The sequence below is a fragment of the Pseudonaja textilis genome, chromosome 2 (assembly GCF_049901715.1).
Source record: "Pseudonaja textilis isolate UNSWEBS1 chromosome 2, rPseTex1.2, whole genome shotgun sequence".
Lineage (NCBI taxonomy): Eukaryota > Metazoa > Chordata > Lepidosauria > Squamata > Elapidae > Pseudonaja > Pseudonaja textilis.
This window is the reverse complement of record NC_141991.1, coordinates 11089513-11104990: the sequence shown is the minus strand read 5'-3', so window position 1 is coordinate 11104990 and position 15478 is coordinate 11089513. Positions and strand designations below refer to the sequence as shown.

Sequence of the window (15478 nt, the reverse complement as noted above, 5' to 3'; positions counted from 1 at the left end):
TGTAGTGTCCCCTTCTCGTTTAACTGAAGTAAGACCACTCCTACCGCTACATCACTCGCATCAGCTTGGATCACGAAGGGGACATCCATGTCTGGATGCTTTAGCACTGGTTCTGCAGCAAATAGTCTTTTTAACTTCTCAAAAGCGGCTTGGTACTCCATAGACCAATTCAACGGCTGGCTGGGCTTTGGCTTCGCTTCTCCCTTTGTTTTTAGGAGGTTGGTGATAGGGATGGCTATTTTAGCAAAGCATGGGATGAATTGCCGGTAAAAGTTGGCAAATCCAAGTTGTTTTCGGGTTCTCGGTGGGGCCCACTCCAATACGGCTCGTACCTTCTCCGGGTCCATCTCAAGACCCTCGGGTGAGATATGATATCCCAGGTAGTCAATCTTTTTTTGATGGAACTCACATTTGGACAATTTGGCGTACAATTTGGCAATGCGCAGTTTGTGCAGCACAGACCAGTTTCACATGTTGGTCTCTGGTCTCCGAGTAGATAAGGATATCGTTCAGGTAGACCAAAAACCCCTTGTATAAATGTTCGTGGAGCACCTGGTTGATCATTTGCATGAAAACAGCTGGTGCCCCCTGTAGACCAAACGGGAGAACATTGAACTGGAAACAACCCATCGGGCAGTTGAATGCAGTTTTCCACTCGTCTCCCTCTTTAATTCGGATTTGGTAATAAGCCTCCCTCAAGTCCAGTTTCGTGAAGATCTTCCCCTTGGCCAGGTGAGCTAACATGTCCTTCATTAGAGGGAGGGGGTACACATTCTCCACGGATACCGCGTTCAAATTTCGATAGTCCACCACCAAGCACTTGGAGCCATCTTTCTTCTCGCGGAACATCACAGGGGCCACCATTCGAGGTCTGGCAGGTTGGATGAACCCTCGTTTCAAGTTCTTGTCGATAAACGATCTCAATTCCTCTAACTCCCTTGGGGTCATCGAATACATCTTTGGTTTTGGTAGCATCACCCCCGGTAGAAATTCAATGCTGCAATCGGTTGACCGATGGGGAGGGAGCTCATCGGAGGCCTCTTCGCTAAAAAACTCTCTTAGGTCCCAGTACTCTTTCGGGATTTTCTCCTCCCCTTCTATGCGCTCGGCCCCTGTGGAAGCTGTCTCAGCAGGGGTTTGGGGCTCCGGATGGGGATTCTCCCCTGGTTCCAGGGGGGGTTGCTCCTCCCTTCCCGGAGGTTGGTTAGTACAAATCCGTATCCATCCCTCTCTCCAGTTCACTTGGGGATTCCATTTCCGAAGCCAGGGCAATCCCAAGATTAGGGACTGTTCCATCCCGGGAGCCACAATAAAACACAGGGTCTCGCTGTGGGTACCCATGGTCATCTCTAAGGGCTCCATTATGAACCATGCAGGGCACCCCCCGCCTCAGACCCATCCAATTGGCAAAAAGATATGGGCGTTTTCAAATTTCTTAGTCCAATGCCCATGCCTTTAACTACTCTCATGCTAATTAGGCACCTCATGCACCCCGAGTCCAATAAGGCCAGCATCTCCCCCTCAGTACCCGAGGTGGGCACCCTTAGCTTAATTGGGATGGTAAGGGGCGCCCGGTTAGGACTTACCGGGATGTCGTCTTCCGAGTCGGTCTCAGTCTCATCGGGAGGAGTCGGAGGTCCCAGCTCTTTTTCCGCTGGGGGAGTGACTTCTACAACCTCCCCTATCTTTAGCCCAGTTTCGCGAGGCCGGGTTGGGGAGGATTCGGGCCTCTTTCCAGGGCCCCATCCCTTCTTTGGATTGGGTTTGACTTGACAATCCGCAATTCGGTGGCCTTCCTTCCCACAATGAAAACAGGCAGTGGATTTGGCCTTGTCATCACCCCTCCCTTCTGGGGTTTAGGGATCTCTCAGAGCCGGGGAGGGAGCAGGTTGCTCCATGCGGGGCCTCCTCTGCATCTGCGTCGGGCTAGATCTATTTCCACCTCTTCCGCTAACAGGTACCACAACTGCAAGTCATGTGGATCCCTTCTGGAGATGCACATGTGGTATACCTCTTCATTTAGGCCATCTTTGTAGGCTTCTATTAGAGCCTCCTGGGACCAGCCTCGGATGCGATATGCCAGCTGTCTGAACTCTTGGGTGTAGTCAGCAACTGATCTTCCCCCTTGAGTTATGGTTTTCATTCTGATCCTGGCCCTTCTCTCCACCAGAGGGTCTTCAAACCTCCTCCTCAAGGCAGTCATAAAAACATCAAGGCTTCACAGCTGGGGGGAGTTATCATTATACAAAGTCACCACCCAGTCAGCTGCCATCCCCTCCAGGGTCCTGGTAACACATCTTACTTTGGCTGCTTCGGAGGTGAACTCCCTTTCATATTCTGCTATATAGCTTCCAACCTGGACCAGGAAAAACCCCAAGTCCTTGGGATTTCCTCCAAACTTCATATCTAAGGAGGGCAGGTGGCGTCTTCTAGGCATTACCCCCGCTGCTGGGGCTCCCCAGACGGGGGCTGGTGGTTGCGTTGGCATGGGCTGGGCCGGGGGGGGTGGCAGCCCAACTTTCCCAGGCTGAACTTGCTCTCCCTTCCCCTTCATATGTTGGAGCCCTGCCGGGTTTCTCAGAAGCATCCTTAAAGCTTTTCCTGGCTTGATCCAGCCTGCATTCCATCTCCTCCCCCTCTTGCCACAGCCGTTCCCTTGCACCTCTTCGACTTACAGTGATTCCAGGAGGGGGGGGGTCTTCCGGATCTCTACATCCAACTCCTAACGACCATCTGGGCATCTCAGCTGGAGTTTCTTCCAGTGTAAGGTCAGCTAACAAGTCGGTGGCTGGCATCTCTGGTAACAGCATCGGCTGCCCCCCCACAGCTCCCTGCTCATCTTCATCGCCGGCTGGAGATGACATGATGTGAAAACCCCCTCGGAAGAAAAATTGGTGTTTTCTCCGGGTGGGCTGATGGTGAGTTTCGGAATAATGTCAGTGTGTGCTCCTTTCAAAATCCAAGAAAGAAATACCCAGACTCCATGGTTCAGAGCAAAGTTATTCTTTTACTGGAAGATGAAAAGGAAGCTACAAATGGAATTCCGAAACTGAGAATTTGGCACGCAGATCACACATACAAAGAGATGGAATTGTTCCCACCCCCCGAAGTCCAGAAGTCTCTTCCAATTAAAAGTTCTGAATATGATCATGTGGGCATCTTCAGGTGGTGATGAGGCCTCTGTCCGTTGACCTTGACATATTTTGATAAGACTTCGCAGCTGCGCAAAAAGGGGACAGAGGCTAGCAAGGAAATGGAAAGTTGGAAAGAAGAAATCATATACCCCCTCCTTTTTCTGCCCACAGTAAAGGAATGCAAAACACCTCCAGCTCTCTTCCCCCCCCACAATTACCCCTCCCCCCATTGCTAATGACAGCCGAAAGAAGTAAGCCTAGCAGTAGAGAAACTAAGGGAGAGATAAATGAGATAGATAGCAGTTAGTATGCCCGAAGAGATCTTGAGGCTGACACCAACCCTATTTCAACCAATCCACCATCACCCAAGACTAGGCATGCATGCCTCTAACTACCTCAATTCCAACTACAGCTGGCCTTAAATGCAAGCTACTCAATGCAAGAAGCCTTGTGAATAAAATACCTGAATTTCTTCTCTTACTTAAATACAGCTAAATTTGACATTATATTTGTCTGTGAAACATGGCTCAATTCATCTCTCCCTGACTCCATTACCACAGTAAGAGACTATCATGTTTACTGATCAGATTGTGAAATCCATAGAGGAGGTGGTTTTGCTATCTTCTATAAAAACTCCTTACATTTAAAATACCCATAACAATAAGGAAGCTTCAATCCAAAAAGAGATCACTTTGGCAGAAAAACAAATCTGGTCACGTTGCCAACTTCAAAAGCCAATACAAAAATTTATGCCACCAGATAAAGACTGAATGCACCAACTATCACATTAAATAAGAGGAAGACCTTCTACACACCAATTCCACCTGCCCTTTCTACAATTTTGTAAACAACAAACTAAAAGACTCAAGGTCCATCCCACCTCTGAAAGGACCTAATGGTAAAAATTGCAATGATGACACCATTAAAGCCAACCTCTTTAACACATTCTTTGGCTCACTATTTGTAAACAGCAATAGATCATGCCCAGTATTTCCTAGTTGAGCCACAGATAATTACAATGATCTAATATGTATATATTTTAAAGAAGACAATGTTGAAAAAGCACAACGCAACCTGAAACCATCTCTATCTATTGGACCGGATGGAATATGTGCCTACTTCTTAAAAAAGCTATCCACTGACATAGCCGAACCTCTAAGCATCATCTTTGAAAAATCTTTCAGGACCAGCTCCTTGACTAACCTATGGTCAAAAGCTACCATCTTCCCCATCTACAAAAAGGGAGACCCCAGCATAGTTGAAAATTACAGACCAATCTCTTTATTCTGCGTTACCTGTAAAGTCATGGAATCAATTATTAACCAATTCATCATCCTCCACTTAGAAACAAACAACCTACTTTCTAATAAACAATTTGGTTTTTTAATTTATTTATTAATTTGGCAGACAAGACACACATAAAGACTGAACTATGCACCCTGACTAAAGTACTGACAGCCAATGGCTTTCACAAAAGCAAAATCACTGGCCTGATCCACAAAAACACACTGAGACATAATGGAGACCTAGAAGATGAACAGACCTATGGAACAGCTGTCCTGCCCTGCATAAGAGGTACTACAGACAAAATCAGTGAGATGCTACACAGGCATCACATCAAGACTGCCTTCAAAACAGACAGAAATATAGCAACCATCCTAAGAAACCCCAAAGATAAAATTGACCTGGAAAACCAAGGCATATATGAAGTCCCCTGTGCATCATGCCCTGCTACATACATTGGACAGACTAATAGAAGAATAAGTACCTGCCTGGATGAACACAAAAAAGCAGTATAAAAGATGGAACACACTTTCTCACTAGTCCAACACATGAAAGCCATAGGTAATAGCATCGACTTCAATGGAACCAAAACCCTAGCCACTATAGAAAACCCCAGCTACAGAAATATCAGAGAAGCCATAGAGATTGAAAAAAGATCTGAAAGCATGAATAGAAGAGATGACTCCACCAGACTGTCAATTATCTGGAAGCCTGCACTCACAAACAAAAAAATCTCCACGCCACAAGCCAAGCAAACACCTGGGCACAAACAGACCCCAAACAGGCACCCAGATGAAATCTAGCTTCCTAATAAATGATAGCCATCCATTTACTCGAAGCCAAGCTGCACTAAAAGCCTCCAATACAGGAAACACAATGTTGCTAGCCAATCAAGGCAAAAAATGCTACAAAACAGACAGAAGATATTAGAAACACCAATCAAGCAGAACACAGCAAACTCCAAGACCAATAAACACAGACGAAGGCTCCCAACCAATCAGGATGAAGAAAAAAACCATTCTAACACAGCAGATGGCTAACACCAAATTTAGAACAGAAACACCTGTGAAAGTCTGAGTCACAGATGAACACTATACAGAAGCCTGATGATGGCAGATGAAATTCTGCTGAAACGTAGCTACAACTTTAAAAGCACAACTACAATAACGTGGGAAAATACTCGAACAAAGCTGAATGCCATACATGTAAGTACCTGCGAAAACTTAAGAATATATATATATATATATATATATATATATATATATATATATATATATATATATATATATATGTATGTATGTTTGTTTTCTGAGGTTCTCCTGGGTATTTGTATGTGGATCTTTGGTTGTTCGGGTTTTCTCCAGCGTAGATTCAAGTATCTAGGCAACGTTTGATGAAGTCTCATTCATCATCTTCAGGCTTCTGTCTTCGGCTCTTGCTTCTCAGACTGATGAGAAGCAAGAGCCGAAGACAGAAGCCTGAAGATGATGAATGAGACTTCATCGAAACGTTGCCTAGATACTTCGAATCTTACGCGGGAGAAAACCCGAACAACCAAAGATCCATATATATATACATTTTTTTTCGTAGATTTTCACGGGTACAGGTATGTAGGTCTAGGTATGTTCAGATCTTTTCCCATGTAAGATTAAGAGTATCTTGGCAACATTTTGGTGTGGTCCCACTTGCCATCCTCAGGCTGGTGCTTTCAGCTTCATGCCGGTGCAAGTAGTGTGTGATAGGAGCTGCCGTCTTTTTATAAATACTGATGGTGGGGGCTGGTGTGCTGGGCTGGTTGGCTGCGCTGCTGCCTTTTGATTGGTTGATGGAGTTGATGTTGGTATAATGGGCTGCGTGATGGCCTTGTGAGTTTTTTTGTGGAGATATCCTGGATCTTGTGCTGTAATCTCCTGGATCGTTTGTTTTGTAGTGATCTTTTTTCCATTAGCCTCTTGTGTTTTAATGGCTTGGGTAATGGGTTGTGTAATGGGCTTGCGAGTTCTTTTGTTGTGGTATCCTGGGTCCTGTGTTATTTGAGGATTGAGGGATGAAAAGTTAGAAAAAATCTAAACAATGATTATTTCAATATATTTCAATACATGATTATTGTGGTGAGATTATTACAAAGTTGGAAAGTTGGAAACATTCAGCACTAACTATCATGGAGCAATTGACAGAAGTTGTTGAGATGGGCAAACTGGAGAAAGGGTGATATCTACATTTATTGATTACTGGAACAGCCTTACTGACTTTTTGCATAAAAATCCCCCCCCCCCCGCCCCAAAATAAGAACTCACAATTTATGCTTTTAGCAATTGGATAGGATAGATTAAAGGAAAAAACAGAGTTGCGTTGTAATTTCAGTCAGGTTTTAAAATATAGTTAAAATTGTGAAGAACATTGAAATCAACTTCTTTATACCTGTATATTTTTATTTATCTATATTGTTATTTATCTTTATCTTTTTTTTCAACTCTTCTATTTTTTTTCTGGTACTTCTAATTTTTTTTCTAGTATTTCTCTCTTACGTTTTGGTTTTCTCAGTTCTAATTTAGTTTATACTATTTTTAACTAGCAGTGTATCCATTTAATCCTGGAAAGTTTTCTCTGTCCTAATTATCCTCCACCCCCATTCAAATCATAAGTCTCTAGCCACATCTGTCAGAGAAAAGAAAATTTATTTATTAGAAATGGCCATGTTTGCATTAGCTGGATGCAGCCGACACTAAAATACATCATTCGTTTCCCCCTTGACCCTGGTCTTCCCAACACATCCTGGATGTATATTCTCCAATGGGACATATTCATAGCCAAGAGTAATCAATCATAATATTCCTGCATGCCAACAACTTTGGGCCGCCAGGATGATTATCTGGGCACTTGAGGAATCCATTGTTTTCCACCTCTCCCTTTCTGCTGGCAGCTAAAAAGACCAATGGAGTATCTTTTTAGTTGACACATCCAAGAGTCAAACCATGATCTCCACTCCTTTCCAATCTCCATCTGACCTGAGTTATAATTTTCATGACAATTATTTGAACCCCAGAATGAATTAGGGTGCTCTGCTGTACCAGCACTCAGGTGGGGAGGCCAGAGGTGGTAGTTAGCAGGTTCTGACCAATTCTGGAGAACCAGAAGTGGAAATTTTGAGTAGTGCAGAGAGTCTGCAAATACCACATCTGACTGGAGATTTTACAGTATCCTTCCCCTGCCATGCCCACAGAACTGGTAGTAAAAAAAATTGAATCCCACCACTAGGGGAGGCCAATGTTCCTACCTACAGTTGTCAAAAGCTGAAGGATGCTTGTCCTTGAAGGGACTAAGATTTATATCTCTTCTCAGGTTGGCATCACTTAAAAATCAACAGCTTTGTGCACAATGTTTATAGCCTACTTCCCATGCTCTGGAGGTCACAAGGAAGAAGTGCAATGACTGAGCTGAATTATCATAAAAGCTGATACTTCCTGTGCCCAATTTGTTTCTTCATAGCAACTCCCATTTTATAATAATTTTGCATTTCTTGTTGCTCTATAATAAAGCAGCTCACTCTATTGCATATAATAGATGACAGATAATCAGAGTTGGAAGAGACCTTGTAGGTCATCTAGTCCAACCCCCCCACCCAAGTGGGAGACCATACACCATTTCTGACTAATGGCAGTCCAATCTCTTCTTGAAAGTCTCAAGTGACCCTCAAATATTGGAAAACTGCTATCATGTCTCCCCTGGTCCTTCTCTTTACTAGATTAGCCAAGCCCTGTTCCTGTAATCGTTCATCGTATGTTTTAGCCTCCAGTCACCTAATCAAACTGGTTACTCTTCTCTGTACTTTTTCTAGAGTCTCTTTATAATGTGGTGACCAAAACTGGATGCAGCACTCTCGGTGTGGTCTTACTAATGCTTTATAGACTGGTCTTACTAATGCTTGATCTTGATTGTATCTCTCTGTAAATTAGCTCTTTTTGGCTGCTGCTGCACACTGCTGGCTCCTATTTAGCTGGTTGTCCACTAAGACTCCAAGATCCCTCTCACAGTTACTGCTATAGAGTCTGGTTTCACCCAGTCTGTATGTGTACTTTTGGTTTTTCTTGCCTAAGTGTAGGACTTTACTTTTCTTTACAATGAATTTCATTTTGTTAGATACAGCATAGTGTTCTAGTCTGTCAAGATCCATCTGGACCATATTGTTAACACAATATTTTCACTCTTTTTCAGCTTAGCTCCGCCTTAGAAGAACAAAATTTAGTGGCACTCATGCCCTTTCCATTTCTTAACTTTGTTAAATATTTGTTGAAATACAGCATTTCCCTTTTCCTATTCATACATCCATTTTCATAAGAAAGCTGGAGAAGATTGCATAGAAAGATGATAGACTCTCCCCCAAGAGGAGATTGAAAGTGGTTCATAAAACCACCTCATTAACTGTATGATGTGGACCAGGATGTGGGTATTTGACTAGTTCCAAGAAGGTGCCTGTGGAGATTCTCAGCCATCCATGTCATAGTTATCCCAAAGGTACTTTTGCAAGAGACAACTGGGTTTTCTTGTTTGAATATTTTCTTTCAACATTTCCAAGAAGATGTCACACCCATTTGTACTACTCAGGTGACCTTAATGACACAGAAAAATATCCAGGTGGCCTGAATGACTATCTAAAAGAATGCAAATGACCAGCTGTCTGCAATTAAAAATCCTTCCATTCCCCACCATCCAGTCAGAACTGAAGAAGCTTCTTGAATGAGAAGTGAAACATCTTCAAAGAAAGACAAGAAAGTCCAGTTGTCTCTTGAAAAAGCACCTTTGGGATAACCATGACCTGGATGATTGAGAATTTGCATAGACATTCAGTCGAGACCAAATGGAGATTCTTTTTATAGCTCCAAGAAGGGTTTGAGGAAGGCGGAGAACCTCTTGTATGCTAGAAAGATAGACAATGATAATACAGTGAAGGAGGAAGAATAAGTGTCATAGATAAGACCAGGGCCTACCTTCATTTCCCAATGATAATCTTTGGACTCTTTGGTTTGGGTTCTTTGGACTGTCCAGAAGCAGAATATGGTGATGTATGAATTACCACAGCTTCTGATTGAGCATTTGGGGCCAATTTCACTTCTCCCTGACATCAATGGGGCATTCAATCATCCCATTCTGTAGAAATCCTTTTCTAAAAATCTTATTATGGCCTATGTTAGCTACTTTCTTGTTTAACTTATTTATAATAACTTAGTCGACTAGTTGATGAATCCAGATTATACTACTCCTAATGTGATCTTGAGTCCAATATTGAAAAGCACACCAACTGCAGATGAACGATGATACAACTAAAATAATGGAAATTTTAGGGCACCACCAACATATATTTTGGCATCAGTACAAGATTCCCATTGCATAAATATAATGTTTCAAAAACCTGTTATCAGGTAGGCTAAAGGTCCAGGACAGATATACCATCTTAAGAATTCAAAAGAGCTGAGTGAACATCTAGGAATTCTACTAGATAAGGATGTGGAACAGAATCTTGCATCAGTCTTTTAATCACGTCAACCAAAATTGTTGGTCTGCTTAGGTATGGAGAGCAGCTGGGAGTATTTTCAATGTGGCTTGTTGGAAAATGCTGAGACTTAAAATCCCCCTGTCTCACATTTCTTCTTTTCTTCTGGTTGTAAGCTGCTCCTTCATATTCAGGTCTGGCCTCAGAATGATTATGTAGCATTTAGGGATGAAGATGCAGCCCAGCAGCCCAGCACTGGAGGCCAAGATGGAGAAGATCTGCACAGCCACCATGTATTTCCCTTTGGTGCTTAGATAGGTGGGCACAAAAGTCACCCAGACACAGCAGAAGACCAGCATACTGAAGGTTATAAGCTTGGCTTCATTAAAAGCCCCAGGAAGGTTCCTGGCCAGGAAAGCCACTATGAAACAGATGATGGCCAGGAAGCCCAGGTAGCTGAGGGTGATGTAGAACATGACAATGGAGCCTTCATTGCACTGCAAGATGGCCACTCCCAGTTGAGAATGAAAGTTAAATTCAGGGAATGGGGGAGAAGCTCCAAGCCAAATGGAGCAGAGGATAATTTGGACAGCAGAACAAGAAATGATGATGGAATTGGCTAAGCTCTTCCCCAACCATCTCTTCACTCGGTTTCCTGGTTTTGTTGCCAGGAAAGCCAGCACCACTGTGATTGTCTTGGCCAAGAGAGAAGAAATGGCAACTGAGAAAGTGATGCTGAAAACCATCTGTCGCAAAAGGCAAGTGACATTCCTTGGTTGACCAATGAAGAGAAAAGGAGACAAGAAGCAAAGCAAGAGGGAGACCAGGAGGATAAAAGAGAGGTCACGATTGTTTGCTTTGACAATGGGACTTTCTAGGTATTGAAAGAATATAACTAAGACAAAACCTGAAGTTAGGAACAAGAATAGGGCAAAGGAGACCAGGATGATGCCCAGATATTCTTCATATAATAGGAAGGATACAGCTTTGGGGATACATTGAACTCGGTCTTCATTTGGATATTTATCATCCGGACAGTTCATGCATTGTTCCATATCTGAGAAAACAACAAAGCAATATTTCTTTAACCTTCTGTCCTTTTACATTTCAAGAAATACTTCTTGCCACAACAGTTGATACCACAAGCATTTTCAAAAAGCATTTGTTAAGAGTTGAACAAAAAAAAATTCTGAAGAATACAATTTTCTATCTCTATGTCTGTTTGTCATCTCTCTCTCACACACACACACATCTATCTATCTATTATCATCATCTATCATCCTCATCCATCTATCTATCTTTCATCCATCCATTAGCTATCTATATCATCATTATCTATCCTATCTATCTATCTATCTATCAGCTGTATCTATATTGCTCAGGTGTACAAATTGGCGAAGTTCTAGGAAATGAATAATTTCCTCTGTAACGTACAGATACTTTATAGAAATCTACATTATTAGAAGTGAGAAAATGAAATAGTTAACTTCTCTAGGCAAACATCCTGGGTTGTACCAGATGACACTTGTTAATATACTGGATCTCAAAGAAATGTGTAAAATGAGGTGCAGTCATAACTGTCCACTTCATTGTGGAACAGCAATACCTTCCCAGTGACTCTCAAGGGGAAGCCCATGGAGAATGCATCAAAATTAGCCTTACATTAGGTGGACCTAAAATAATGCCTTGAGTTTCAAAGAATGCTCCTAGAGATATAAATGTGGAAGATCACATTCAAAAATAAAAAGCAGAAGAGATATTGGCTCTGGGTGTAATAAAGTTTGCTCAATATTTCACACTTCTGCCTCTATTCAGCTTCTCCTTTAAGAATTTTTTTTTACTATTCTTTCCTTTAGATCATAAATTGTGCAGTATGAAAATTAACAAGAAAGCAGCTGAGCTTCAAACTGTTTTTTAATTTGCAGTTCCATATAAACACTCTGGATGAATCCACTTCTACAAGCCCTTCCATTATCTTCAGCCTGAGCACCTTCTTGAATGGAGATGGTCCCCTCTGGACAAGGAATGCAGTCATAGCAGCAAACTGGCTCTCCTTCTCGAGCTTGCTTGACAAATCCAGGTTGACATTTTTCCACACATTTGGACTGAGGAAGAGACTAAGCAGAAAAACAGGAATTAAAAAAAAATATTAACACTAACCAGCCTGACATGCTGACATGTTCTTGAAATAAGATTTAAAGTGACTGCTCAGTTTTTCAAACTGTAGCAATATGAGATAGATGTGAGGTCATTACAACATGTCCCTCAAAAAGAGTGAGCCAGGTATCTTTTGCTGCAGCATCTGGGCAATGGATATGATTGTCAGTCGGAGATATTTATAAGGCTTAACTAGGTGTCCAAGACAAGGTCCTTTCTGCTGAATAACTTCAATAAGATAACAACAACTGGCATGTAAGAACAAATTTGTTCCACGTTAGTTAAACAATAACATATCTGAATTACAAATCTGTATAATTAGTATAAAACTAATTCAAAGTTTGTTATTAGTTACATTTGGAGACTTCATTCCCCCCACCCAAAAAAATACTTGAGGAGGCTAACAATCAAGATGAACATTTGCATTCAAGGGTTTTTAGATAAGGTGCTCTATTGTGGAAACCTAAGGCCAAATCTAAGTAGAAATTCCTTTCAAATTGTCCCTCATTGTATCGGATATCACCAAAGGCTTTTCTCTTCAAATTTCTAAGTTCTATCATATCACAAGACCTAAAACGGACACCTAACATCAAAAACGTTATCAAAAAAGCACAACAAAGAATGTTCTTTCTGTGCCAATTCAGAAAGCTCAAACTGCCCAAGCTCAAACTGATCCAGTTTGTCAGATCGGTGGATCGGGTCACATAAGAGGCGAGACGTGAAAGTGAACAATCAGCTCTTTATTGTAGCATCTGAACAAGGACAGTTAAAGTGTGCGAGCCACTTGGCTTTATACAGCCAGCCAGCGGCTCGGCGGCCAATGGCAGCGCTTTGAATCTCCCACGATCAGCTCGGCCAATCACGGTAGATTCTTAGCACTCCAATCACAGTCCTTCAGTGGACCAATCGGGTTGCAGTCCGGGTGGACCAATCAGAATGCGAGTCTACAAGAATGTTAATACAGAACACCCCTCCCCTCATGGTTTCGTCCAATGCAGTGTCGTGACGTAGTCACGCAGGTAGGTGGGGCTCCGAATCTGTCTAGCTGACCTGCGCAGTTCAGTCTGTGTGTGATCGATGGCTGGTTCGGATGGGCTCCGCCTTGCTCTCAACTTCGTTGATGGAACCGCCTGGAAGGGTGAGCCGGGCCCGTTGCTGCAGCTCCCGCCCGGACTACCTGGGTTGGTCGAGTTGCGGTTCCTGTTGCTCTTGCTCGGTCTTTCCGGGCTGGTTGAGCTGGCTTGGCTGTACCTTCCAGGTGAAGATCCCGTCTGCGACAGTTCGAGGTCTGCTGGTGAGTATGGTTGGTTTATTTGAACGTTTCTGTCTTCTGGTGGGGGGTGTTCGGCTTGCGTTGGGGTGTGTGCCGTTGATGATTCCGGCCTTCCGTCATTTACCAGCTTGGTTGTTGAGGCTTCCCCTCCCTCTCTGCTTTCCTTGGTTGTTGTTGCCGAGGCGTCAGGGGTGTTGGCAGCTAGTCTGGACCGTAGCTGGTCGATGTGCCGCTTCCAGCTCCTTCCGTCTGTCGTTTGGAGTCTGTATGATCGGGGTCCGGTTACCTGTGTTATTTGTGCAGGTATCCAGAGGGGGTCTCCCGTGAAGTTCTTTGCGTAGACCATATCCCCGATGTTGAATGCCCGGTACCGGCTGGAGGAGTCCGGGGGTTTCTCTGGGTTGTAGGTGGGGTGTAGGCGGTCCAGTGGAGACCTCAGTTTCCTTCCCATCAGTAACTCCACTGGGCTCTTGTTCTTGTTCGTAGTTGTGCTCGGCGTGATGTGCTGTATGAAGAGTAGTTTGTTTATTTTTTCCTGGATGTCGCTGGTTTCGATTTTTTGGATGGCTTTTTTTGTGTATTGGACCATCCGTTCCGCCCTACCATTCGCCGCCGGGTGAGCCATCGAGGTTAAGGCGTGTCGGATGCCTCATTTGGCCAGGTATTTTTCAAATGCCAGTGCTGTGAACTGAGGCCCATTGTCCGACACTATGACGTCCGGTAGCCCGTGTGTTGTAAAGAGTCTGTTGAGCTTGTCGATGACCGCTTCTGTTGTTGTTGCCCTCATAGTGCTTACCTCCAGCCAGTTGGAGTAAGCATCTATGGTGATGAGGAATGTATGCCCCTTGGTTGGCCCGGTGAAGTCTATGTGTAGTCGCGACCATGGTCCTCTTGGGATTTCCCATTCCAGGACTGGGGTGGCAGGGGGGGTTGGCTTTCGACTCTTGGCACCTGCTGCAGCCGGCGACCCATGTCTCGATTTGTTTGTCCATCCCTGGCCACCAAGCGTAGCTTCTGGCCAGGGCTTTCATCTTGACGACCCCCAGGTGTCCCTCGTGCAGCATTGCCAACACTCTGTTTTGTAGTGCTTCCGGTATGACTATCCGGTCGCCCCAGAGTATGCACCCCCTTTGTGAGAACAGCTCAGTTTGGCGGTTTCGGAAGGCTTTGAACTGCTCGCCGCCATCATTTTCTGGCCACCCCCGCTCTACCCAGTTCAATACCCGCGCCAGCCGTTTGTCTTTATTTGTTTCATAGGCAATGTCTGGCGTGGTTAAGAGTGGGCTGGGTAGGGTCTCAATTTGCAGGGTCGTCGTTGTGGGCGCTGGGTCGTCGTCTAGGTCGGGTAGTGGTGACCAGCTTAGTGCGTCAGTGTGCGGAATGTTCTTGCCAGGCCGGTGTGACAGCTCGCATGAGTATGCGGCAAGGAACTCGGACCACCGCGTCATCCGGGGTGACAGGATGTTCGGGGTGGCCTTGTTCCCTGTGAGTATCCCGAGCAGGGGCTTGTGGTCCGTTGTGATCGAAAAGTTCCTACCGTAAAGGTACTCGTGGAACCTTTTCACTCCGGCGACGATGGCGAGGGCTTCTTTGTCCAGTTGACTGTAATTTCTTTCCGGCTTGGCCAGTGTTCGGGAGAAGAAGGCGATGGGTGTTTCCTTCCCGACTGCTCCGATGCCGAAAGGTGATGCGTTGCACATTACCGTGAGCGGGAGGGTCTCTCTATACTGGATCAGGACTGCGTCCGATGTCAGCAGGTTTTTTGTTCGTTGGAACGCAGTCTCCTCCTGCTTCCCCCAGGTCCAGATGGCCGCTTTATTGAGTAGCCGGTGTAGGGGTTCCGCCACGGTCGCCTTTTGGGGTAGGAAAACATTGTAAAAATTAAGTAGTCCCAAAAATGCCTGTAGTTCCGCCTTGTTTGTTGGTGTGGGGGCTTCCTTGATGGCTCTGAGTTTCTTCCCAGTTGGGTGTATTCCGTGCTGGTCCAGGAGGTACCCCAGGAACTCGACCCTCTCGGTGTGGAGTTGGCATTTGTTTCTTTTGACTTTAAGGCTGGCGTCTTTGAATTTGTTAAGCACCGCCCTTAAACGGGTCTCCAATTGTTCTCTGTTGGCGGCTGCGATCAGCACGTCATCGAAG

The 15478-nt window shown here is 44.3% G+C and overlaps 2 protein-coding genes across 3 annotated transcripts in view; one reads left to right on the top strand and one right to left on the bottom strand.

Moving 5' to 3' along the window:
* Positions 1–15478, top strand: part of LOC113451539 (vomeronasal type-2 receptor 26-like) — a 214170-nt gene that overhangs the window by 79862 nt on the left and 118830 nt on the right. The window lies entirely within an intron of this gene.
* Positions 1–15478, bottom strand: part of LOC148126708 (vomeronasal type-2 receptor 26-like) — a 74153-nt gene that overhangs the window by 42626 nt on the left and 16049 nt on the right. The window contains exon 5 of one of the 2 annotated variants that reach the window (XM_087927901.1): positions 11465–12026. The exons of the other annotated variant lie outside the window; for it this stretch is intronic. Within the exon in view, the coding sequence (XP_087784027.1) occupies positions 11790–12026 (237 nt within the window). The 3' untranslated portion in view covers positions 11465–11789. Of the gene's footprint in view, positions 1–11464; positions 12027–15478 lie in introns of those variants that run through there. 2 annotated transcript variants of the gene reach the window in all.